General features: G+C 45.3%; 2 protein-coding genes across 13 annotated transcripts in view; one reads left to right on the top strand and one right to left on the bottom strand.

The window, feature by feature from the left end:
- Window positions 1-23196, bottom strand: part of UBE3B (ubiquitin protein ligase E3B) — a 57420-nt gene extending 34224 nt beyond the window's left edge. The window contains exons 1-14 of one of the 3 annotated variants that reach the window (XM_070047064.1): window positions 23057-23196; window positions 19176-19279; window positions 17608-17789; window positions 17327-17447; window positions 15941-16000; window positions 15418-15522; window positions 13841-13937; window positions 12506-12591; window positions 11549-11631; window positions 8313-8418; window positions 7896-8016; window positions 6723-6900; window positions 6128-6291; window positions 4817-4984 (exon numbers count right to left, since the gene is read on the bottom strand). In XM_070047064.1, the coding sequence (XP_069903165.1) occupies window positions 4817-4984; window positions 6128-6291; window positions 6723-6900; window positions 7896-8016; window positions 8313-8418; window positions 11549-11631; window positions 12506-12591; window positions 13841-13937; window positions 15418-15522; window positions 15941-16000; window positions 17327-17447; window positions 17608-17768 (1450 nt within the window). In that variant the 5' untranslated portion in view covers window positions 17769-17789; window positions 19176-19279; window positions 23057-23196. The remainder of the gene's footprint in view (window positions 1-4816; window positions 4985-6127; window positions 6292-6722; window positions 6901-7895; window positions 8017-8312; window positions 8419-11548; window positions 11632-12505; window positions 12592-13840; window positions 13938-15417; window positions 15523-15940; window positions 16001-17326; window positions 17448-17607; window positions 17790-19175; window positions 19280-23056) is intronic. The other 2 variants (XM_030860614.2, XM_030860615.2) reach the window with 2 other exon arrangements.
- Window positions 23197-23499: 303 nt separating this feature from the next.
- Window positions 23500-25279, top strand: part of KCTD10 (potassium channel tetramerization domain containing 10) — a 47480-nt gene continuing 45700 nt past the window's right edge. For all 10 annotated transcript variants that reach the window (XR_009566354.1, XR_009566353.1, XR_009566352.1 and 7 more), the window contains exon 1: window positions 23500-23592. Coding sequence is in view for 3 of the 10 variants with exons in the window: in XM_060310200.1 (XP_060166183.1) it covers window positions 23590-23592 (3 nt within the window). In the remaining 7 variants the exon portion in view is untranslated. The remainder of the gene's footprint in view (window positions 23593-25279) is intronic.

Raw genomic sequence — 25279 nt, 5'->3', positions numbered from 1 at the left:
AGGGGACATGGGCTTGAGCCCTGCTCCAGGAAGATCCCACATGCCGCGGAGCAACTAAGCCCATGTGCCACGACTCCTGGGCCTGCACTCTAGGGCCCGCAAGCCACAACTACTGAGCCCACGTGCTACAACTACTGAAGCCCGTGTGCTTAGAGAAGCCACCACAATGAGAAACCCGCGCACCACAATAAAGAGTAGCCCCCACTTGCCTCAACTAGAGAAAGCCCGCGCGCAGCAACGAAGACCCAATGCAATGAAAAATAAATAAATAAATAAATAAATAAAATAAAATTAAAGACAGTGATAAAATAAATCAAAGAAGACACAAATAAATGGAAAGCTATTTCATGCTCATGGACTGGAAGAATTAATATTATTAAAATGTCCATACTACTCTAAGCAATCTACAGATTCAATGCAATCCCTATCAAAATTCCAATGGCATTTTTCAGAGAAATAGAATCAAAATTTGTATGGAACCAAAAAAGACCCTGAATGGAAAGCAATCTGGAGACAGAAGAACAAAGCTGGAGGCATCGCGCACCCTGATTTCAAACTATATTACAAAGATACAGTAATCAAAACAGTATGGTACTGGCCTAAAAACACACACACAGATGAATGGAACAGAATAGAGAGCCCAGAAATGAACCCACACATATATGGTCAATTAATTTACAACAAAGGAGGCAAGAATTTACAATGGGGAAAGAACAGTCTCTTCGATAAATGGTATTGGGAAACTGGAAAAGCCACAGGCAAAAGAATGAAACTAGACTACTACCTTACACTATATGTAAAAATAATCTCAAAATGGAGTAAAGAATTGAATGTAAGATCTGAAACCATGAAACTCCTAAAAGAAATCACAGGCAGTAAGCTCTTTGACAAGGGTCTTGGAAATGATTTTTTTGGACCTGACTCCAAAAGCAAAGTCAACAAAAATAAAAATCAGCAAGTGGGACTACAACAAACTAAAAAGCTTCTGCAGAGCAAAAGAAACCATCAACAAAATGAAAAGGCAACCTATGGAATGGAAGAAAATATTTGCAAATCATATACCTGATAAGGGGTTAATATCCAAAATATATAAAGAACTCATGCAACTTAACAAAAAAACAAGTAATCTGTTTAAAAAATGGTTAGAGGATCTGAATACATTTTTCCAGAGATGACATACAAATGACCAACAGGCACATGTAAAGGTGCTCAACATCATTAACCATCTGGGAAATGCAAATCAAAACCACAATGACAGGGCTTCCCTGGTGGCGCAGTGGTTGAGAGTCCGCCTGCTGATGCAGGGGACACGGGTTCAGGCCCTGGTCCGGGAAGGTCCCACATGCCGTGGAGCGGCTGGGCCCGTGAGCCATGGCCGCTGAGCCTGCGCGTCTGGAGCCTGTGCTCCGCAACGGGAGAGGCCACGACAGTGAGAGGCCTGCGTACCGCAAAAAAAATAAAAATTAAAAAAAAAAACACAAAAAAACCCCACAATGATATACCACCTCACACCTGTTAGAATGGCTATTACCAAAAAGACAAGAAATAACTAGTGTTGGTGAGGATGTGGAGAAAAGGGAACCCTTGTGCACTGTTGCTGGAAATGTAAACTGGTGCAGCCACTATGGAAAACAGTATGGAGATTCCTCAAAAAAACTGAAAATAGAACTACCATATGATTCCACAATTGCATTTCTGGGTATTCATCTGAGGAAAACAGAAACACTAATTTGAAAAGATGTATGTACCCCCTTGTTCACAGCAGCATTATTTACAATATCCAAGATAAAGGAAACAACCCAAGTGTCCACCAATGGACAAATGGATAAAAAGATGTGGTGTGCATGTGTGCGCACGCGTGCGCGCACACACACACACACAGGAATACTATTCAGCCGTAAAAGAGAATGGTATCTTGTCATTTGTGACAACAGGGATGGACCTTGAGGTCATTATACTAACTGAAATAAGTCAGAGAAAGACAAATACCATATAATTTCACTTATATGCAGAAACTAAAAAACAAAGAAAAAAAACCCAAGCTCATAGATACAGAGAACAGATTGGTGTACCTATGGTTGCTGGGGCAGGGGGTTGGCGGTAGGGGAAAGGTAAGCAAAATGGGTGAAGGGGATCAAAGAGGACAAACTTCAAGTTATAAAATAGATAAATCATGGGGATGTAAAGTACAGCATGGTGACTATAGTTAATAACATATACTGCATTTCTGAAAGTTGCTAAGAGGGTAGATCTTAAAAGTCTTTAACACAAGAAAAAAAAGAAAAAATTTAACAATGTATGGTGATGGATGTTAACTAGCCTTACTGTGCAATGTGTACAAATATCAAATCATGTTGTACACCTGAAACTAAGATAATGTTATATGTCAACTATACCTCAATTAAAAAAAATGGAGTAAGAAGTTACAATGCAGAGATCCCAGGTATGCTTCTACAGGACAAATATACTCATTTACAGCATGACATACCAATTCAATGAGGGCTGCATCCTGAGCAATTTAGACATAAATGAAGATGCCATGCTCTGGAGAAGCTGGGTCAGAGGAGCAGCACGTGGCTCCAGGACCAACACACGTATGTGAGGAGCACGAACAAAGACATTTTGTAAATTGTGAGAGCAGAAAAACAGCAGTATTTTTAAAACAAGTATGTTATTTTCTATAATCTAGTTTGTGTATAGTTTTGTGTATAGCCAAGCTAATAAAATGAATATTATACATATACTTTAGACTACCTCATCTTCCTTTTTTTTTTTTTTTTTTTTGCGGTACGCGGGCCTCTCACTGCTGTGGCCTCTCCCGTTGCGGAGCACAGGCTCCGGACGCGCAGGCCCAGCGGCCATGGCTCACGGGCCCAGCTAATCCGCGGCATGTGGGATCCTCCCGGACCGGGGCACGAACCCGTGTCCCCTGCATCGGCAGGCGGACTCTCAACCACTGCACCACCAGGGAAGCCCCATCTTCCTTTTTAAAATCATGTATTTTTTTTCCATCTTTTTTTTTTTGGCCACGCAGCGCAGCTTGTGGGATCATAGTTCCCCGACCAGGGATTGAACCCGGGCCCTGGCAATGAAAGAGCTGAGTCCTAACCACTGTACCGCCAGGGAATTCCCTAAAATCATGTACTTTCAAATTGGCCAAAAAACTTCTTTTTCAATTCTCTCATTGGGACAATGGGGGATGCTTAATGTGGTTATCTTATAAAGGTGGACACAGGCTATTACCTCAAAATCATCTCACTCAGTATGCTTCCCAGACCTTCCCACTGTGCTGCGGTGCCAGCTCATCTGGGCCCCTTCTCCTTCTGCACTCTCCTTAGGGAAATGGCCCTCAGGCCCAGGCCTTTCACCCCACCCCTTTGCTCAAGCCTCCACACAGTATACAGTATGCTGGCTTGGCATCTCTGCTGCAGGTCCAGCAGGTACCTTACACTCATCACAGCCAGACAGAACTCTCGATGGCCCACAATCCCCCCTCCACCTCCTGCCCCCCCACATCCCTTAGCTCAGCAAATGGCCCCACCATCCACACAGTTGCTTGGGCCAGAAATCTGGCAACATCTTTGAAACTTATAGTCCTCACTCCCCCAAATCCAATCTACTAGTAAGACCTGTAAACTCCACTCCTGGAGTGGACTGTAAATCCTCCGGTTTCCATCTCCATCAGCCCAGTGGTTCTGAACCAAGGATGATTTTGCACACCGCCCCACCCCAGGGGGCATTTGACAATGTTTGGAGACATGTATGGTTGTCAAAAGTGGGAGAGAGGTGCTACTGGAATTTATGGGTAGGGGTCAGGGGCTGCTAAACATCCTACAATGGATAGGATGCCCTCCACAACAACAAATTATCTGGCCCCAAATGTCAACAGTGCTAAGGCTGAGAAACCCTGCCCTAGTCCAAGTCAACAATGTCTCATTATTTTCATTGTCACAGTGTCCTTCATTATATTAAATATACTTTCCTCTGACTTATCATTGGTCTCCTCACTACTGCAATGTAATCCTCTTGGGAACACAGACCTTGGCTGTCTTATTCCCCTCTGCATCCTCAGTGCCTGGCACACATAGGTGCTCTATAAATATCTGAAGATGAGTAAGTAAGTGTGAAAGACAGAAGTAGCAGCACTTTGATTTAAAAAACGTAAAATGTAACAGAGAAGTTCTTAACCCTTTATGCAGTCAACAGCTTCAAGGTTTATAGACGTTTTGTCCTCATAACACCCATCATACTAACAACTCCTGTGCTGCTCACAGTGGGGACTTTCTTCCTTGCTCAGCTAAAAAGGAAAATGTCGGGCATATCCATGCAATGAGATCTTACACAACCAATAAAAATGAGGTTTTTAAAGAATTCTGACATGATAAAATGCTTATAATGTGATTAATGGAAAGGAAAAAATAAAACTATGCATTTCAATCTAAATATATATTTATGTAACACACTCAAGATCAGGTGGTTATCTATGGACTGTAGGATTAAGAGTGGTTTAAGTTTTCTTTTTTCTGCTTCCTTGTCTTTTCTAGTTTTCTATTCATAAAAAAATGTTAACTTTTAAAAAAGCAAGTTGCACTTCATAATGAAAATAAAAGCCAGGTCACAGGAACAAGCTAGAAGTGCTAGGACTGCAATGACCTTAAGCTATTTAACTGAACAGAATCAAGTTCTAAGAATAGCTCAAAAATACCCTTCTTCAGAATCTATTTTCTGAGTCAAGGAAGTCAGGAGAGAATCAACTTCTAAGAAAACTTGTCTGGCAAATGTGAGAGATAGCGGAGACCGCCTCAGGACTCCAGACCTGTGAGTATCTGCAGCCGGATCTGGGTTAGAGTCGTCAGCGAGGTCTGGTAGAGGACGCAGATGTTGCAAACCTTCTGTACCTCTGCAGAATCAACACGTTTACCCCCAACTGGCCTGAGAATATTCCGAACTGACGCCGACTTCTGAAATGCACGCTTCAGGAGAGCTGGCGTGGAGAGAAGGAGGAACGTGTGAGCAGAAGTTCAGCCATCTGCCAAACTCCACCCCACAAAGGGAAGAGCGCTTCAGTAAAGCTCCTAATTTCCAGCCAGAGCCAGACAGTGAGGCTGCAGCTTTGATTCAAATCATCTCTTTTGGGTAAATCAGAAAAGCAGTAACAAAAGGTCTGTAGACAGAACACAAAGACCTCTTTAGAACAGCACAAGATCTGTCAGAACAAGCCAAACATATTTGATTCTTACTGTGGATTCTTTTACTGTAACCACTTAACTTCAGAACCCACAAAGGTGAAACTTCCAAGGACTGAATTATGGGAAGAGGGGCAAAGGTGGGGGGCCTGGCTAATTCCCAATGTTCTGTGCTTTCAGAGGGAAGTAGGAGCATCAGCCTCCAGTACTCATTATCAGTTTGGGGTTGTACTCTCGTTTTACACCTTCACATCTATATCCTGCTGAAGTTACACTGAGCCCATGCTCACTGACAGCTACAAGACGGAGCTTTGTGACACACTGGGTGGCAGAAGAAAAACCACACCGAACCTGGCAATCTGCCATAGGCAAGTAACTCCACTGAATTATGTGTTAACAGCATTGCTTTACTTTTATCAGAGTGCGCAATAAGAAACCTTTCCAAGGAACCCATTAGCGACCCTGCAACGGGGATGCCGCTGAGGTGGCAGCCTGGTCAGTGACCACTACCACCTGTATAAGCAGCTCCACAGGGGAGATTTATTTTATGATTAGGAGCTCAGAAAAGCTCTACTTCCCCTAAGAAATAGATCTTCCTCCTTCTTCCTACTAATGAGAAGTAATAAAGGGTCCACAAATCCCTTTTCATTTTTGGCCACTGGAAATTCAGAGCCAAATGGCAGTTCAGAGATAAGCATGGCAGCCCTCATGGATCATCTGTGGATGTTCTCTACACACAACCTTGATTTTGTTCACATAGTTACATTTCCCTAGTCCTTGTTTACTATCCCTAAGGACTTCCAGTCAGTGTTTTGCTAAATGTGAACTTGATTTAAGCCGTCTCAAAATCTTCAGGGGAGAAGTCAGAGGTCACATGACAGAGGGGAGCAGGTACACAGGGCCAGGCAGGCGCTGCACTTCGGGGAAGGAGAGCCACTCACTCTTCACAGGAAGCACATTCTGTGGGGACGCTGGCGGCACGTGGACCGGCTCCTGGTTCTCCAGCAGCTTCTTGCTCAGGATGTCACTGAAGAAGATCCGGATCAGAGGCACCCCCCACAGGAACTGCAGCTGTCTGGTGACCAAGGGCATGGACTCGTTAAGGCTAGGAGAGAGCAGGAGAGCGGGCACGTCAGTTCCACCTGCTGGATGGCCACACGGAAGGGTAGCTGGGGACTGCCACTCAGCACGGCAAGTAAGATGCTATAAGAGAAGTGGGATCCACAAATTGCCGCTGAGGCCTGGACGCAGAAGGCACCAAGCTCTTTCTTGGCTCTCTCGCTCCACACAGACTTCCTGTGCTGCCAGCAGCACTGTTGCTCCCCCCAGGCCCCACGTGTCACAGTCACATCCCAGACACCCTCTATCTGTTCTTCATCCTAATTCCATCCTGTTTACCACCCAGTTGACAAAAGCTTCCTGATGCCTACGTAGCTAGCTTGCAGGCCTGGCCCACAAATCTCGATGAAAAGGGGGAAGTGGTGGAAGAGAGGCAGGCAGAGACAAGGAAGACGGTGATCTGCCTCCAGAACTCACCCATAGTCCACGGATTGGGAGAACCAGCCAAGGACAGGGTGCCAGTGGGTCAGGTTGGATTTCTTCTGGGACACGTACTTCTGACAGTAGCAGAGCATTTGGGTGAGCAAACTCACAAATCCATCCGTCTCCTCCTCTAACACCCTGGGGCTGAGGGAGCCCAAGTGCAGGAGGTTGCCTACAAAGAGAGAAGGCTGAGTGCGGTAGGCCCGGACAGACACGCTTCCTCACCTCCCAGCCCTGCTCTCTGCCTGGGGCTCATGCATCCATGTCTACGTGCAGGAAGAAATTCCACATAGAGAGGAACCCATCAGTGCTGGGGCTGCAGTGCTGTGCAGGGCTTAGAAACAGGCAGACCTGGCCTCAAATGCTGGCTCTGCCAGAGGCGAGCTAGGTGACCCTCAACCTACTTCTTGAGTCTGTTTGCTCATCTGTAAGACTGGAGTGATGACCCCCACTCTTGATGTGAGGACTATATGAGGTAACGTGTAAAATGTCAGGTACACAGATTTTTAAGTTAGTATAACATTTTCTTACACCAAGATTCTAAAACCAAGGGTCAACACAAGAAATGACCTCCTGAAGAATAGCTGAAAAGTCCTGGAAAATCACTGTTATTCAGTGTTCACTGAATTTATTTAATGTTTTCTGTGAGGACTCTTACCATCGACTCCCTTAAAATGTAGCCCCAATAACCTTTTTCTATGTAAAATAAATTTCCTCTAATTAGGCAACAAGAGTTGTGTACCTCTGCTGTTTCAAATGCTTCTCTATCCCCAAACCCTTTTCTCATCTAAATGAAAACACTGTAAAACAGACATTGTAGACCCTACTCTGATCTAAGCCCCACCAAACTGTGCTCTCTTCTCTCTTGAGATGAGAATTATCCAGGTAACTCGTTTTCATTTTTCCCTTGGCTGCCAGGAAGCTAAGGGCTGAAAGTTAACATTCATTTACAGTCACTCAGCTAGTTTGCCAGGCTGATGTATTTTTCCATGTGATTTTCACTTTCATGTGTCTACTTAAACTGTTTACCTCATTACCTGTCTTTTATTGTAAGCACTTCCAACTTTTACTAAAAACAGCTTGTGGCCTCCAGAATGGTGGAAAGCTAAACACCTGGGCTTTTCCCAACGCCCAGAACACAATAAAATTCCAGCCATAGATACTTACCCATGAGACAAAGTGTATGGCATCCTTCTAAACTTTCACATACATCACGGCATCGATCTTCGTCTCTTAAAAATGTGATGAATTTACGGAGCATGTCATGAGATTCTAAAATAGTGAGGCGCTGCAAACAATCGTAGACTGTTAAAGCGGAAGCTGATAAAAGGAGCTTCCCACCAGAGTGTGAACTCTATCCCTGCAGATCACCCCCTAGCTGCCAAACATGTTATCCATCACCAAGAAGAAAATGAACAAAGATGAGACCCTTTTTCTCTGGGCTTCTAACACAAGTGTCTACGGTAGCTACTGATTTAGGAGAATCATCAGGAGACGAGGTAGAAATTAACAGAGAAAACATTTTACTTTCTATTTTAAGGACAAAGGTAAAGATGGAATTGGGGGAATTCAGAGCCCACTCACCTCAGGGGTCACTGTGCTGAGATGAGTCATGAGAGCGGGCACAGACACAATGTGGATGAGGAACGGCCGGACCAGATTGTCTGAAAATTGTGCAGCAATCACAGGGCTAGACACAGACATATCACCTTACTCAGACACGTTTAATGTGAACCTGGAACAAAAGAACAGCCCTACCAACACCCCCAAACCCCTTGGAATTATGCTTCACAGGACTTCTAGGAAGACTGAAGGCTGAAAATGGGCCCATTCACTGGGGGAAGGTTGAATAAGTGATACTTTAGTCTATGACGCAGCTATGAAAAATCAATTTACTGAAGTTTTACTGACATGAGAGAATCCTCATGCTATAATCAACTTAAGAAAAAAAAGCAGAATGAGAAACTATGTACACGGGAGAGGAGGATGGGGAAAGTGACTGGAAAGGAGGAAAAGAGGGGCTTCTGGGGTGCTACTACTGTTTTTCTATTTCACAGGTGGGGTGGTGCTTACATGGGTATGTTTACTGGGTGATAAGTCACCAATAACTCATACTTCAATTAAGCAGTTTATTCTGAATATATATCCAGATAATAAATGGAACAAGGTGAGTTTGGGAAGGTTCCCATGGGCCATTAATTTAAGACATATATATTGATCTTAGAATATAAAAATGTGTTGAATATATGAAGCAAGTATAAAGAGTAAGGAATAAAAAGTGTGGGCTCTGGAGTCAGATGGCCCAGGTTTAATTCCAGGCCCTGCCCCTCCCGCCCGTGTGACCAAGGGCAACTGACCTAACCTCTCTGGGCCTTAGCTGCCTCATTTATAAAATGGAGATACGAGAATGTGGTGAGGAGTCAGTTAATGTGTGTAGAAGTCTTAAAACAACGTGCGGCCCGTGAATGTTAGCTATTTGTATTATAGGACTTGGTGATCACATCTAAACATATCAGTTATGACTTCATAGACTTTTAGTAGTAGTATCTACATATTGTATGACAAAACCACTGAATATCTTGTTTTACAAGGTCCTGGTCCTGTTCAATTACTTACAAATATTCAGAGGAGGAAAAAAAGTGCACTATGCAAGAAAAAGGCTTTAGAACAGCCTGGCCTTAACAAGTGAGTCAATGGATTCTGACATATGGAAAGAAAAAACTTAAAATGATGGACGCTATTATATTCTCAAAGGAGAAGAAACGTGGTGGAATGACTAGATGACCCTCTTGGTGGATCACAGTGTGAACTGCAGCCACAGTGGGACAAGGGAAGGATGCTGGGACGGAAAGACGACTTGTGTTCTTGGGAGATGGAAGACAGGGGAGCTAGAGGATGCTGCTGCACTCCTGGGCTCAGGCGTCTGTGTGTCAATCCTCCGCTGTCTGTGACAGAGGAGAGGGTGGGTGATGCTGCTGGAATGAGCTGCTCAGGTGACTCAGGAGAGGGAGCTGCAGTAAACCTGATCTAGGAAAACATGTGCTACGACTCATTAAATACATCTCTATGAAACTCCTCTCAAAGTATGTAACGAACGTATGACTGTTACCTAGATAATTTGTTCTACTTCTTTAATCATAGCATAACCAGTTGGATTCTGTTCCTGCTATGAAGGTCTAGCCTCTAGAGGTGTGCTGTCCAATGCAGTAGCCACTGGCCACATGTCAGGGGCTACTGGGCACATAAGATGTGGCTAGGCCAAATTCCTATGTTTTAAGTGTAAAATAGCCACCACTTTTTGAGGACTCAGCACGGAAAGAAAAATTAATAAATTATCTAATTTTAATTAAAATAATTTAAAAGTATTGATTCCATGCAAAAATGATAAATTTGGATATAGCAGTTTATATAAAATATATCGTTAAACTCAATTTCCCCTTTCTTTTGACTTATTTAATGTGATTCTCATCATATTTCTATTGGATGGTGTACACCAGCCTTGTCCAATAGAACTTTTGGTGATGATGAAAATGTTTCACATTTGTGCTGTCAATATGGTTTTCAACTAGTCACGTGGCCCCCGAGCACCTGAAATATGGCTAATGAAACCAAGGAATTGAATTCTTAATTTTATTTAATTTTAATAAACTTCCATTTAAACAGCCCCACGTGGCTAATGGTTAGTAGAAAACACAGTCTAGATCAGGTCGGCAAACTGTGGCCCACAGGTCAAAAACTGCCCACTGCCTGTTTTTGTAAATAAAGTTTTATTGGAACACACAGCTGTTCTCATTTGTGTATGTACTGTCTATGGCTGCTTGGCGGCTATAGTGGCACGGTAGTTGTGACAGAAGCTGCGTAGCCCACAGAACTGAAAATATTTACTAGCTGGCCTTTTGCAGAAAAAGTTTGCCAACCTATAATCTAGACCATCATTTTTCAAATTGGTGTTCCATGGAAAATGATTCCACAGGATAGTAACAGACATGTTCCATCATCTAAAACTTGGGCGAGAGTACTCCATGTTCAGATATGTTTGGGTCAAATCAGGTTAAACAAGCCCAAAGAGTTTGCTACCACAGGATCTGTCAGAGCTTTCAGCAGGAAGGTGCCTGGTGAATTACCAGGAAGGGGCAGACGGGCAGCTTTACCAAGCTGGTTTGACCACAACACTCCTTCTTTCCCAAATTATTATTATCTTGGGGATTAAGATGATCTCAGATTATCAAGCTATCTTATTAACAACTCTCCAAGTTACTGCTCCTTTCAGCAGTTTAAGTATGTTCTGGACCCATTAACAAGCACAGCTCTTTACACTTGGCAGCTCTCAGACTTGCTGGTATGATTTCTATCAGGAAATATTTAGCTTCTTACGACTTTACATCTCCAAACTGACTAAGTGAAGATAAATATCACATCCTCTCTGGTCCTCCGAACGCCAGTGTCTTAAACCCGTGTTCGCAACACTATTCCCTGAATCCTTTCACCCTGCCCTTTGCTGGGCCTCTTTCAGCTCTTAGGTTTCCTTTATCAACTAAAAGCTCAAAAGGAAAAATGGTCATATCTTGGCCCCTGGCAGAATAAAAGCAATTCATTTTGAATAGCTTCCCTCAAATCATGATGCAAAAACATTCAAGGGTACAGCCGGAAGATTAAGAACAGGGCAGTCACAGATGTGTCATTTTCATCAAGAACAACACTTCCTGTAAATTCTAACAAAGTGGGCAAGCCCGTATCTAATACCAGTAACAAGAGAAGAAAAGCAGGAGGAGCAGGCCTTCAGAAGCAAGCTGGCTCCTCAGGCGCAGTTTCTTACTCACCGCATTGCTAGGGAAAAGGCTGCTGTTAAAGTGCCTTTGGACAGACAAGGCCGGGGTCTCGCCAGGCCACGGGTTAACAATACCTGCAAAGAACACTGTAATTGGTCAGGAGGCGACGCCAACTTTATATTCATGTGCACGTAAAAAATGTACAGTAAGTGCTTCAGATAAAAAACTGTATTGGAATGTTTCTAAAAAAAAGCAATGGGTATGTATGGAGGTTCACTGTACCACTCTCTCTCTAGTTTAAATATTACACTTGAGTTTTAAAAAATAATAGTTAAAAAAATTAGCAGCCGATAAGAAGAACACCAGATTTAAAATCTCAATTATTTTAGAAGCAATTCAGAGTTATGGCATCAAGTAGACTCTTCCACTGAGATGAACTGTTGAGAATCCACCTTTGGTTGCCGCAGCACCTCGCAGGGTTGTCGTGAGGAGAAAGTGAAACCCAACCAGGAAACAGCCCATCTCAGTGCCAGGCCGGAGGACGGCCTAGATCAATGTCACTTCTCAAACTCAAGAATTCCAAAGTATCAATACTTTTCAACAGTGATTAGTTACATTTCTGACAATTCCCTGGATGTACGAACTGGCACGATAACATGCAGTGTGGACGGAAGGCTGTTTGAGGACACAGAGCTAGAAAGACGATTCCAGACACCAACCAAGAAGGAACCTGAGGGAATACATCCTGAGACCTCCTTCCTGAGTTTAAGTCTCAAATGACTGGATTATCCTCATAGTCAAAAATGTAGCACAGTGAAGGGGTCCCAGTCACTGTCCTCCCTTCACACAAATCGAGAGGGTGTCAAAGCCGGGGTCGGGGAGGGAGGAGAGAGCGCTTCCTGCAGAAAGCGCTTCTGTGAGGAGGGCAGCAGATAGGCCGAAACCAGAGGTAAAAACCCAAGTTCAGGTATGGAGAGTGAGTCCCGCATTAGGGATGGGGTCACAGACCTGCAGCACAGAGTAAAATCCATGCTGGTTGAGATGGCCCATTATATTTGCACAAATGTGGTTCATGGCTGGTCGAAGACTCTCACCTAAACGAAGAAAAAAGTCTGAGAAAAAAAATCTCTGGCCATAACGTGAACTGTTTACATACCCCAGGCCCCAGGCCGTAAGGAAACGAGAGCTCCTCTGGCTTGCCTTCCTGCTCCCCTGGGGTCTGGCACCAGAGGACAGGGAGACGCCACATCTCCAGAATTCTCTCTCCTGCAAGGCCCGGTGGAAGCGTAACCTCTTAGGTGAAGGGACCTCTGGTTTCCCAGAAGTATCATCCCCGGCCTCCAAGCTCCTGCAGCACATTTTCTACTTCCCTCCGAGGGCCTGGCACTTTCTACCCCCGGTGGCTACCTCCTCTGCCCACTGGGATACAAGCCCCCTGGCAGGGCCAGAACGCACCGAGTTCTAAATCCCCCCCCCAGAGTCCAGGATCATGACTTAAATGAACCCTCCTTCCTGGCCTGGAGCCTCGGCACACAGTTTCCTCTGCTTCAGAGTCCTGCCCCACCACTGTGCTCTGCAAACTCCACCTCCCCCTGCAGCTCTCAGCTCAAATGTCACTGCTTCGGGAAAGGCCGAGCCCCACACAAGGCAAGGCCTCCCTCCCCACTGCACTCTCGTTTCTCCTGGGCTCTTCCTTCCAAGCGCCCCTTGTCACACTGTTGTCGTGACCTACACACCCACGTATACTACTCAGATATTCATATATATACAACCTCTCTTCAGTGTCTGTCTCCTCCCCACCCCACCAGACTCAGGTGCTGGGAGGAAGGGCAGGCACACAGAGTTCAGCACCTAAAGCCCCTGGAGGGCAGTGACCTCTCCCCTATCTCCAGTGCCTGCAGAGTGTCTGGCACACAGCAGGCTACTGGGTAAACGGATAAATAAAGTGAATGTATGAAACATGTAAGGCCGAGTTCAGTGTTCAAGGAAGAAGGCAGCTTTACCATGCAATTTTATGGGCAAAATAGAATTATTTGCTGCCGAATATTCTCCAAATGAAATGATGAGGCTTAAGTGAATATTATCAGTCTGAAGGCTGAGGTGCTGTGGGAGTTGTAACAAATGAGCTCAGAGGGATTGTGCTTTCAAACGTGAATTCCAAGAAGGGAGAGAGCTGAGCACACGATACTGAACTTATCCTAGATACCATAGTGCAACGTCTCCATGTGTGTGGTTCTAGGGCCTTCCCTGAGGCTTGTGGCAGCAAAACTACTTCTTGAAAAGGTCCCCGAACTCTCCATGGAAATGCTACTTAGGAAAGATTTTGAAGCAAGTCTCACAGACCTTTTCCCCGGAGAATTTTCCATGTTGAAGTGTCTGTAAAGGTGACAAGCATCGTGAGGTACAGTGTGATGAGTTTGGAGTCTTGTAAAATTTCAGGCTAAAAACAATAAAGAGAGTAAGATTAAGACACACGCCCTCCAGTCCAAGAGAGTAGAGCAACCGCTTTACAGCTTTTCTGAATGTAAACCAATGAGTCAGGATTCTAAGTCTTTATTCTTTTTCTCTTGAGGAATGACCACTATAAGAGTTAAACAACAACTATAAGAGTTAAACAACAGGGATTTCAGCACACTAGTGCTTGACCATAGAACTGAAATACTCTTGGGAATGGAGAACTGAGAATTCTTAGAAAACAAAATGACCAGGGCCGGCCTGCTACATGTACGCATTCAGTATTTAACATATGTATGCATGTACACTGGAGCAACAGAGTATAAATGCAATTGAACATAACAAGGACTCTGGGCTCAGACTTTTGGCTTTACCACTTACTAGCTGTGTGATCTTGGGCAAGTTTCTTAACCTCTCTGTACTTCAGCTTCCTCCTCTGTTGACTAGGGACAGTAACACTGCTTCCTTCGTTTAGTTGTTGTGAGAAATAAATGGATTCATGAATATAAAGCACTGAGAACAGTGCCTCGCACACAGAGAACACTATGTATTGATACTATTGGCTGTTACTATAACGATGACTATAATTCATGCTTGATGCTGGGTCAAGGCCAAGAGAGCCATTCACAAGTGCCTTGAGAGAGATGTCTGGGAATGGATCACTGGGTGCTCTAGGGACATCTGCTCCATTGCTCAGTTACTACCAGAGTCCTTGCCAAGCCTCTGCCCCTGAAACTTCTCCCTCCCTACGTGCAAAGTGGAAATGGCTGCTGTTTGTACACACTCACACCCCTGCCCACCTTCCCATAACACAAGGGTGGGCACTGGACCAGGCAGGGCTGGTGGCAGTACCCCACCCATCTTGCCACTGTGACCAGTTCAGGGTTGAGACCAGGATCCCACTGGACCTTTATGAGTCCTCCCAGATTTCTGAATCGATGGGGGAAGCCTCCCTTTTGTCTTTGGTCAAGACAGAGTCAGGATGTGAGGCTAGAACTGCCAGCTGCCATGATTAGAGTGGGAGAGGACAAGGTGATTCCAAAAGGGAGCACACATGAAAGAAGGAAAGAGAGGGAAAATCCAGAAGCCCCCTGGCTCTAGTATGTATTACCAGCTGCACTCATGTTGGGTTTCTGCACTGTAACAAGGGGCCTGACTAGTATAATAATGCCAGCTACAAAGTATCCACTATATCAAAAGCACTGAAAGGAAGACAAGATTCCCTGCCATCAAGACTGTGGTAAGTGCAGGTCAATGTCCAAAACACCGTGCATGAAAGAAGCTCTCAAGTTGATAACAGCATCTAACTCACTCTCTGGGAACAGGGGCTCCAGTAATTCTTTACTAGACTCCAACTGATACATCACAAAGGTATAACCTATGAGGGAACCACGAGGACTCTGAAAATACATTCTACAGGCCTCAAGTGGGAGGGATAGATTTACAGTCTTGTTTTTATTTTTTACCTTGAGCTGCTCAAGAAACTCACAGCAATACCACATGACGTCTTTGATCTGTTTAATCCATAGGAGGGTGAGATCCTTGGAAAGAGCCAGGGACACGTACCATACCTACAAACAGGAAAAAGGGAAATGTAATGGGCAGTTGCAGGGATCAAATGCCACACATTCCAGCTACTGGAATGGGACCAATTAGCTAGGTCCAGAGCCAGATAAGGCAGGGGGATGAACACAAAAATAAGCAGCAAGGAGGACTTATTTTAACACTAAACCCAAAGGTAAAACTAGCCTGGTAAGTGGATTTACCATCCTGAGTATGAGGCAAGAGCAGCACACAGCTTCTTGGATAATGCAAAGACTAAGGAATTCACCTGCACTTTGTTAATGTTTTCGATCCATTACTTACTTACACATGGGTGCGAACATGCAGAGTCATACACAACAGTCAGAACATTCAACAGGAATTTTCAGAGGCAAACAGCCCAGCTTGAGTGGTCGCGGGAGACTTTCTGGCTTCCGCCCCACTTACCTTGGGTTCATTCTCAACATCCATGCTGCTCAGGATGCAGCGACACAACTTCTCAAATCTCTGCAGAGAGGCAGAATGGGGGTTATAAATTCTCACAATGAATGGAGAAATGAGAAAGCAGCAAATGTTCTGCGGACCCCTGGCATGGATGTGCCGGCCTGACGCCAGATGACTCACATCGGGATCCTATTTAATTCCGACTTGTAGATGTGGAGACCGAGGATCAGAAAGCCTAAGGAAAGGCTCTCAAACTGGTGACCCGCAGGCAGGATGAGCCCTACAAGTGTTTTAGACTGGGGCTCCTTTTGAAAAACAAGATCAACCTGGCAAACTGGGCCTGGATTCCTGCAGACTAGCAGCTGTCTCCTAAATTGTGCTCAGCCATTTGCCATTTTGTAAGCACCACGGATGCTGACTTTTGCCTCACAAACTGTCATATCATCACTTTCATCTTGAAATGCAAAAGCAAGAAAAGTGGTACACCCTGGCTGTACCAACCCTGGATCCATCCTTAAAAGAGGTGTGGCCCTGGCTGCTGCTCTACCAGACTGAGCTGCGGTTTCCTCCTCTGTAAACAGGCGTCACCTCCCTGCGCCTGCCTGTCCTCATCTGCGTGACTGCGTTTACTGCCAGCGTCCTCCTCTCTCTCTCCTGCTGGGCTACAGGCTCCTCAAGGGTAGAGACCTTGCCCACGTTGTTTCCTTCTGGGGCCCCGTACCCAGAAGAGGGTCTGGCACAATGTGAAGCTTAGCAGTAATGGATGCCTAACCCCCAGGAACACAGAGGCCCTCCTCAAGGGTCTCCATTAGTACTGTTACAGATGACTAGCTGCTCCCCTGGAATTTTACTTTCTAGGCTGATTTTTCTAATTCCAAAGGTAAAACTAGCCTGTTTTGTTTGGTTTGCAGGATTTTAAGAGAAATTTCAAATTAGCGGCCAATTTTTACAAACTAGTAAACTGAGTGTCAAACAGCTCTGGAGTGTCTTTAAAAAAATCAGAGTATCAGTCCCCCAGTGGCTGGAGCAGAGGAGCGGCCACCCCTCTGATGGCACACCACAGCCCACCTCTTCCTCCAATGTCCTCACCACCGCCTGTCAGGTACCATGTATTATGACTTGTACCATGCTGTGTCTCATAAATCTGCTAACCTACACACCTGAGGACAAGTGCCTGTAAGAGTCAATGTGAAAACAATCGTGATGATTCCCAGCACTGGGCATAATCCCTACGAAACAGGTTCCAAGAAAACAAAAGGGGCAGGATGTGGGGGTAACAGAACCTGTCTCACAGAGCTGCTGTCAGGACTAAATGAGTTAATATCTATCAAATACTTACAAAAAGATCTGACACATAAGCACGATGTGGGTTTGCTATTATTATTTTACCTCATCATCCTCTTTAATTCTGAACAAGAACAGCAGTTTCCTGGCAGTCTTAAAAATACAAAGTGCACTTCTTTTACTGGACCCAGAGTCATCTGCTTTAAAAAACTCATCAATCTCTCTCCTAGGGAGGGAAGGGTAAAAAAAGACGTTTTAAATTAGGAGTTCAAAGCAGCTGGAAGGCTGTTCAAGAACTGTTAAGAGAAAAGCAATCTTTTTTTTTTTTTTTTTTTGCTATGAATTGGAAACAAAAGAAAACGTGCTGAGGAGCTCCTGACACCCACCTGATTTCTCTTTGCAGTCGACGCCGACAGAGAAAACTCCGTACGTGGGCCTGAATCTCCACAGCTGCCCTCTCCCGCTCCTTCTGCACCAGCCTTTCCTCTCGAGCCTGACGGGCTCTATCAATGAACCAAGCTCTCGAGGTCTGAGAAACAGTGAACATGTTTGCAAACTTGCACAAACCCTGCAAAGAAAATGGCAAGTGGCTGATGTAGGTCATTATAGTAAAAACACTCACGGAAAGGGGCTCAGGAGCAAAGGGCAGGAAGGGACTTGGGCAGCAGCAGAAAGCTCCTCGGGACCCCCCAGCTCCCTCCCAAATGGCTGATAGCTGTCCCCGCACAAGTCCCAGCTTCCTGTCGGCTCCTTTCATGCAACTCCTCAGACCAGTGATGCTTTTTCCTGTATTAAGTTATCACATTTTTTTAAGAGAAACAACAGAGTGCCTGGCATAGGGTCTGGGCTCTGCGATGGTTTAATGAATAAACAAAGCATGAATCAATTCCAACCACAAAGCTCTAACTCAAACCAGGCATCCTCTAAGTCAAAGGTCCCTGGATATTTCACTGAGCAGTCAACTTTTATTTTGCCAAGTGAAGACTTAAGGGAAAAACATTAAACATAATTATTTACTGTCACCATTATTTTATTTATCCATTCACTCAACAAATATTTACTGATACCTACTTTGTGCCCAACACAAAAGAAGCCTTTCATTTTTTTTTAAAGGGCCATTTAAACACTAAAACAGCCAAAGGTACAAGATTCCAGAATGCCAGACAAGCCATTAAATCGAACATGTTTGGTTTTAAGCATAACTTATTCTGTTGTCCTCACCGTTCCCATCCTGCCAAGGGCTGAGGAAGACGTTAGAGTAGAAAGGCCCCCATCCACAGACTGGTATTTTTGGACTCTAAATTAGCCATTACATTTTAATCTAAATCATCAGTAACTGTCTTTTCCCAAAGGGATGGCTTTGGCTATCAGCCTAGAGCACATAGCACTGGTCCACAGAGCCTCCCACACTGAGATGATGTCTTTAGATGCTTGAAAACTTTGTCATTCTATCCAAAATATATAATCAGACCAGCTGACATGGGCACTGAAATGAAATACTCAGAAATCTAGACTTCTTGTAAACCATCTCTTCACCAGGTTACCTCACTCAAAGCAGTGTCCACGTGAAAACATCAAGGATAAGAAGGTCACGAGAGGCTCCTCCCATGTCAACACATCGGGGGACCTCTGTGGCCCCTGTTCGACATTGATTCACATCTGTTAAACAGTAAGGCTTTTCCTACACGTGGGTCTCTCATCAGTAATTCTCAAGACAAACGAACATGGAGACGGTCCTTCATGGGGTGTCGGGGGTGGGGGAGGAAGGAGAAGAGAGAGCCTCTTCCCAATAGTAAAACAGGAGGTTGCACACAAACTGTGACTAAGTACCTGTAAGACCATCTTGAAACTTTTACCTGATGATGGGAGGGAGCGTGAGAAGACAGGCAATAAAAAGGTACCAGTCTTCCAAACCATTCACTCTGCCCCAGAAGTGGAAGTCTGGAGCACTCACCTGAGGACCTGCCGGTGACGCAGAAATGTCAGGTAATCAGTCATTAGTGATTCTGCACAGGGCTCACAGCTGAGGACATCTCACTTCAGAGGAGCTTGTGTTTTCTGGCAGAAGCAGAAGAAAAAAAATCCAGATTTAGGATTAGTTTTCTAGGTAGGCATCATATACCTCCCTCACTGAGAAAAAGTAATAAAGACAGTGCAAAAACATCTGTGTCCTCTCTAGTTAATGTTGGATCTAAATGGTAGACGTATCTCCCCAGTCCTCACAGTTGAAAGGGAATAGGTTGAGAATAAGCCCAAAGAAGTTGCTGAATTAAAGCTGTAAATGTTTTGTGATGGTAACTAAGAATAACAGAGGGGATGACATGTTTAAAAGCCATTGCAAATTATGTTTGACATTTTCAGCAAGTTGGAAAAATATTTATGTCTAAGAAATGAAAAGGAGGCTGGCTGCGAACCAACACTGTTACAGAGTCTAATATCATACTGCTTGCCACAAGACAGGCCAATAAATCGAGAGACGAGTTGATGGGGCAAGGAACAGCGATTTTATTTGGAAAGCCAGCAAACCGAGAAGATGGTGGACTCATGCCCCAAAGAACCATCTTGCCTGAATTAGAATTCAGGCTTCTTTTATACTAAAAGGGGAGGGAGGAAAGTCAAACATTTCCTGGTTCTGGTCAGCCTCCAGAGGGGACGTGTTAATTTCTTCCTCCCTGCAGTCATTCAGAGGTGGGCCTGGTCAGGATGTTTCTGTGAGCTAAACAAAGGTATTTTAGCTTAATGCTCATTACCTGGGAGGCAGGGTTCCCCGAGGTGGGCCATTATGTACAATTTAAGCTTACAGGCAACATCCCTTTAGTGATTAACTTGTAATAGAATACAAAGGGTTCTTCCCTATTACAACATGATCCCAATTACACAACGAAAGAGAAAAAATCACATGCGCAGGTAGATACAAAACTGGGGGGAAAAACACGTTAGGAATGGTTGTTTTAACTAATGAATATAACAAAAGAGAAGCAGACTCACAGATACAGAGGACAACTGGTTACCAGTAGGGCGAGGGAAGGAGGAAGGGGCAGTATCGGGGTAAGGGATTAAGAGGTACAAACTGCAAGGTATAAAATAAAGTACAAGGATCTTTTGTACAACATGGGGAATATAGCCAGTATTTTATAACTACAAATGGAGCAAAACCTTTAAAAATTGTGAATCACCATGTTATACACCTGTAACATATATATTGTACACCTGTAACTTATATATAATATTGTACATCAACTATACTTCAATATTAAAAAAAAAAAGAGTGGTTGTTTTGAGGTAGGGGAACTGTGGGAAATTTTGCTTCCCTAACTAGTCTGTTTTTCGAACTCTCCACAGAAGGCATGTGGTAGCGTGACATGGCACTGTGAGTCAGAGCTGGAGCCAGCCCCTAGCTCTGCTGTGTACCGCGGGGGAGATATCTCGGAGTCGTTCTGTCTTGTCTGTTAATCAGCTTAGAGGCCGATCATGAGCACTGAATGAGATGATGACCTCAAGCACCTATAGAGGTGGCTGACGGGGCGCACAGTCAGTAAGTCTAATTGGCGTATTATTTTTATAGACACAAAGATTTTCTTTTTTAAAACTCTTCAGCAGAGGCCCTCATCTGTACAGGCACTGTGGTTCTCTGGGTAGGAAATAACAGTCACCCGTTAAGAGTTTTTTCTATCCCTGGGTGTACTAAGACTCACCAGTCCTGTCTCTTGGGCTATGAGCCCTGGGCCCTGTTTATATTGGGTAACAGCTTCAAGGTCCTGAGAGCTACAAACAAGCCGGCCCAAGCCATGAGCACAATGGTAGACTCTTTCCTTAACGTGGAGACAGTCCCTCTTGGGGGGCAGGGGGAAGAAGGGGAGGGAGCAGAAGGAGAAGAGAGCACTTTTTCCCAATACAAGAATAGGAGGTTGCATGCCAACTGTGACTAAGTACCTCTAAGACTATGTCAAAACTTCACTTCTCCCAGCGGGCCCTGCAGGATAAGATCCCTTCCTTGAGATCATCATCCCCTTGGCAACGCTCTATGTTGGTTTCTGTTTACATCACATAATGGTCTATACTTTGCAGTTCTTCAAATTCTTTCTTATTCACCTCCTCTACCTGCATAACATCTATTACAGTTCATCAATCAAATAAAAACACATCAGAAGTATTTATTAAGTACTTACTCTGCTAAATGCCCTGGAGAATCAAAGAAAAGGCTGTGCATAGAAAAGGCTGTGAGTAGCAGAGAAAGCCTTGGGTCAAAATAGCCCTTGGTTCTTTCAAGTTCTGGTTCTACCTTATTTGGCCAAGTTACTTATCCTCTCTAGGCCTCAGTTTCCTTATCTGTAAATTGAGGATAATAATAGTACCTGCCTCCTAGAGTTGCTAAAAGGATTAAATGAAAATTTATCCTTCTTGTATCTCGATTTAGTCATCAGGATACTGTGATTAGATTAAACGGGAAAATGTTAATAAGGAGTATCTGAAAGCAGATAGCAGGTAAGTGAGCTTTACTGTTCTGTCCCTAAGAAGTTTACAATCCAGTTAGGGAAACAAAAATGTTATAGGTGGAAAGATTAGGAAACAAGAGATTGTTGATAACCAAGATGGTCTGAAAAGCAAAGGGAAACATGTTGATTTGAGTACCCACTGCTTGTCAAGTCCTTTCTATGTGATCTCATCTAACAAGAAGAGCAACCCTATAAGATCATTTAATATCTCCCATAATCCCATTTAATATCTCCCATAATCCCAAAAGCGGCAGAGTCAAGATTTTAATACTGAGTCAGGACTCTTCTCTACTTCTGTAGTTCCATGAGACTGTTCAAAATCAATCTTTTCCGGATCAGGCCAACTTCATGGAGCACTATGAAAGAGCCTGACAGTCTAGAGAGTGTAGTCCAAAGGTGAAGCACCATATATAACTGCTGTCTGAGCCCAAGGCAATTTTCCGCTTATGGTGGGAATAGCTGGTCAGCTAGGTTGAATGACCTGGTTGAATGACCATTTGTTAGGGGTGGACCATGGATCAAACACTGTACAGATATTTAACCACCTGTCTTTTCAGCTCTATCAGGTCTCAACAGTCTAACTTTCTTAAGAATAAGCAACAGGTTTTGAAGGCTACAGCCTATGTAGGTGCATGCTTTCAAATCCCACCTTCACACAGAAAATGAAATGTAGAAAGGGACATGACTTGTCAGAGGTCACTAGGCTCCTGAATTTGAACCCACTTCTAACCCCAAAGCAATTATTTATTTTAAGTGCAACAGAGAAGACCCAGGGACGCCACTATTCACGGAAGGCAAAGAAAAATCGAGAATGCAAGGCTGCCCATGGGGCTAAAAGTCAAATTACTACCAAGCTTTCCTTTATTGGTATCATTAACACCAGCTGCTTCCATTGAGCGCTGAATGTCAGACATGGTTCTAAAACTTTAATTACACAATACCCTTTGTGACATGAGCTAATTACTCCATTTCACAGAGTTGGAAACTGGGCTCAGCGAGGAGAAAGAATTCACCCAAGGTTACAGTGAGTAGGGTTCGAACTCCGGTTTGGGTGACTTCTGCGGCCCGGCGTCTTTCCCCGGCATCAACAACCACAATAACAAATCTTTTTCGTCCAGCGCTAGTCCGCTTATAAAGGCCTATTACCCCTTTTTATCTCATTGACCCCAGAGATAAAAAGGTCACGGAGAACCCCTCCCCACCCCGTACCGGAACCCGAAAGCCAGCCCCCAGCACCTGCCCCTCCGACCAGGAGAAGCAGGGACCCAGCCCCAGGGGCACCTCCCTCCAAGTCCCCGGCCCCAGTACCCAGAGAACCCACAACCCTGTTGCCACTCGCTACCCGCAGGCCGTAGACCTTTATCCGTTCGAGGCCCCCGCGCTCGGGGTCGGGGCCGCAGTTTACCACCGCCTCAGCCCAACACCCCCGAGCTCTGCCTGACCCGGGGCAGCAGCAGAGGCCCGACCGCCATCTTGCCCCGGGATGTTCACTCTGAGAGCTCCGCCGGGAAACCACTATCCAGTTCCGGAAACGACAGTTCCGAAGAGCTTCTTCGTCCGGAAAGGAAAACCTCCCTGCACCTTGTCCCCCTCTATGGAAGCCGAAAAAGCGGAGCATTAGGAGCGGGATAAATGCCTGACCCAGCCGAGAAGAGATGCAACCCATTCCAACCAGGGAACTTTGAAGGAAAGCGGTCGATATCTAGGAGTACAACGGACCCTTTAGGAAGGTGTCCTCTGCGGGGCGGAAGTGGCGTGGCCGAGTGCGGAAGTCCTCGCCCCGGCCCCGCCTCCGCCCTAGGCTCACGCGAGCTGGGTGTTTCCTGTCTTTCTTAGTCCGGGTTTGGAGACTCCGGCGTCCTCCGGCTTTTCATGGTAAGGAGGGCGTTGCCCGCGGACTGCGGGCTCTGGGCGGGCGAGAGAGCGGGACAGAGGTAGAATAAAGGGGGCAAGGACCGAGAGGAGGGGGTTTGATGAGGGGCTGTCGCGATAGGAGAGAGGCGGTTGGGGGAATGGATGGGGGGCGAGGCCGGGGGTGGGGGAAGGGCTCTGGACGGAGAAGTGTGCGTGCGTGTGTGCGTGTGTGTGTGTGTGTGTGTGTGTGTGTGTGTGTGTGTGTGTGTGTGAGGGGAGTGCTGTCCCTAGCTGTTGGGGGATCCGGGAAAGGGCATTTGGGCTCGTGGAGTAGATATGTGCATGGATGAGTGGGGGGTCTGAGACTTCAGCGCTGGTCGGAAATGAGAATTGGTGATTGTAAAGAGAACAAAGAGATGTCACTGAAGATAGACATCTGGAGTGGAAAATGAGGATTTGGGCAGGGCTGTGAAGGAGAATGGGTAATTTATGAGAGGGCGAAGTAGGATTCCTTGGAGCGGAGTGTTCGGGGTTTTTGGAAGTTATGCTAGAGTCGCTGGGTTTCGGTGAAGTGGGGACGAGGCTTACAAGTGCGTCTGAACACACGGGCCAGTGGAGCGGAGGAAAGAAACCGAGGGAGCCCGCCGGTGGGCGTGCGCTCGGTGCTGGGAACTCCGTGGAGGTATGATGCCAGGGTCCTGAGGTCAGGGTACCTTCGCCACGGAATCCAGCGCCTTAATTGGCGCCTGGGTACTTATCTAGTCACTTGCGTCGAGACCCGGGGTGGCCACAGCTAAGGAGCTGGGGATGCCTCACACTCTTATCTTCTAGCTGTGGGAAGTTTCTCTGTGCTTGGAATCCTTCAAGGGTCTGTTCTTGAATAGCCCTTTTTCCCTGGGTGGGAATGACCAAAGTTCAGCCCAGACCCTCTTTTTACTTGCTTGCCCCAAGTCTTTAACCTGGCAAGTGCAGTCTTTAGGGAACACCGGTCCCAAGGCCAATGTTGAAGAAAAAAATGATTCAACCCGTATCTGACTTTGAACAGCTCCATTTTGTGCAAACTAAGTTCCACTTGAGGGAGAGAAGTCATTAAAGCAGTGGTTCTCAAACGGTGGTCCCCAGACCAGCAGCATCACCTGGGAACTTGTTAGAAATGGCCAAGTTTTCTAGACCTACCAGACTACTGAGTCAGTCTCGGGGTGGGGACCAGCAATCTGTTTTAGCAAGCCCTGCAGGGGATGAGAGTGATGATTTCTTGATTTGGGCTCTGTAATGAGAGGTGCATGAGAGTGGGAGTCAGAGGATCCTAATAGTTCTGGTACTTACTTTTCTCCCCTTAAAAATGGGAGTGATGATAACGTTTTCCTCACTAGCCTGCTGAAAGAAATAGGCCAATGGTTTGTGTGCACAACACAGGAAGAGAAAGTAATTCGACAAAACTCTTGGAAATATCAGTGGCTGTCCTGTAAGTTTTGGATGCAAAATAATGCTACAGTTATGTGGTTGGTTGAATTTTTTTTATTTTTTTCATAAATTTATTATTTATTTTTGGCTGCATTGGGTCTCCATTGCTGCGCGCGGGCTTTATCTAGTTGCGGCGAGCAGGGGCTACTCTTCGTTGTGGTGCGTGGTCTCTAGGCGCCCGGGCTTCAGTAGTTGTGGCACACAGCCTCAGTAGTTGTGGCGCACGGGCTTAGTTGCTCCGCAG

Source organism: Globicephala melas, chromosome 13 (genome assembly GCF_963455315.2).
Source record: "Globicephala melas chromosome 13, mGloMel1.2, whole genome shotgun sequence".
In the NCBI taxonomy this organism is placed as follows: domain Eukaryota; kingdom Metazoa; phylum Chordata; class Mammalia; order Artiodactyla; family Delphinidae; genus Globicephala; species Globicephala melas.
This window is presented reverse-complemented; position numbering and strand designations above follow the sequence as displayed.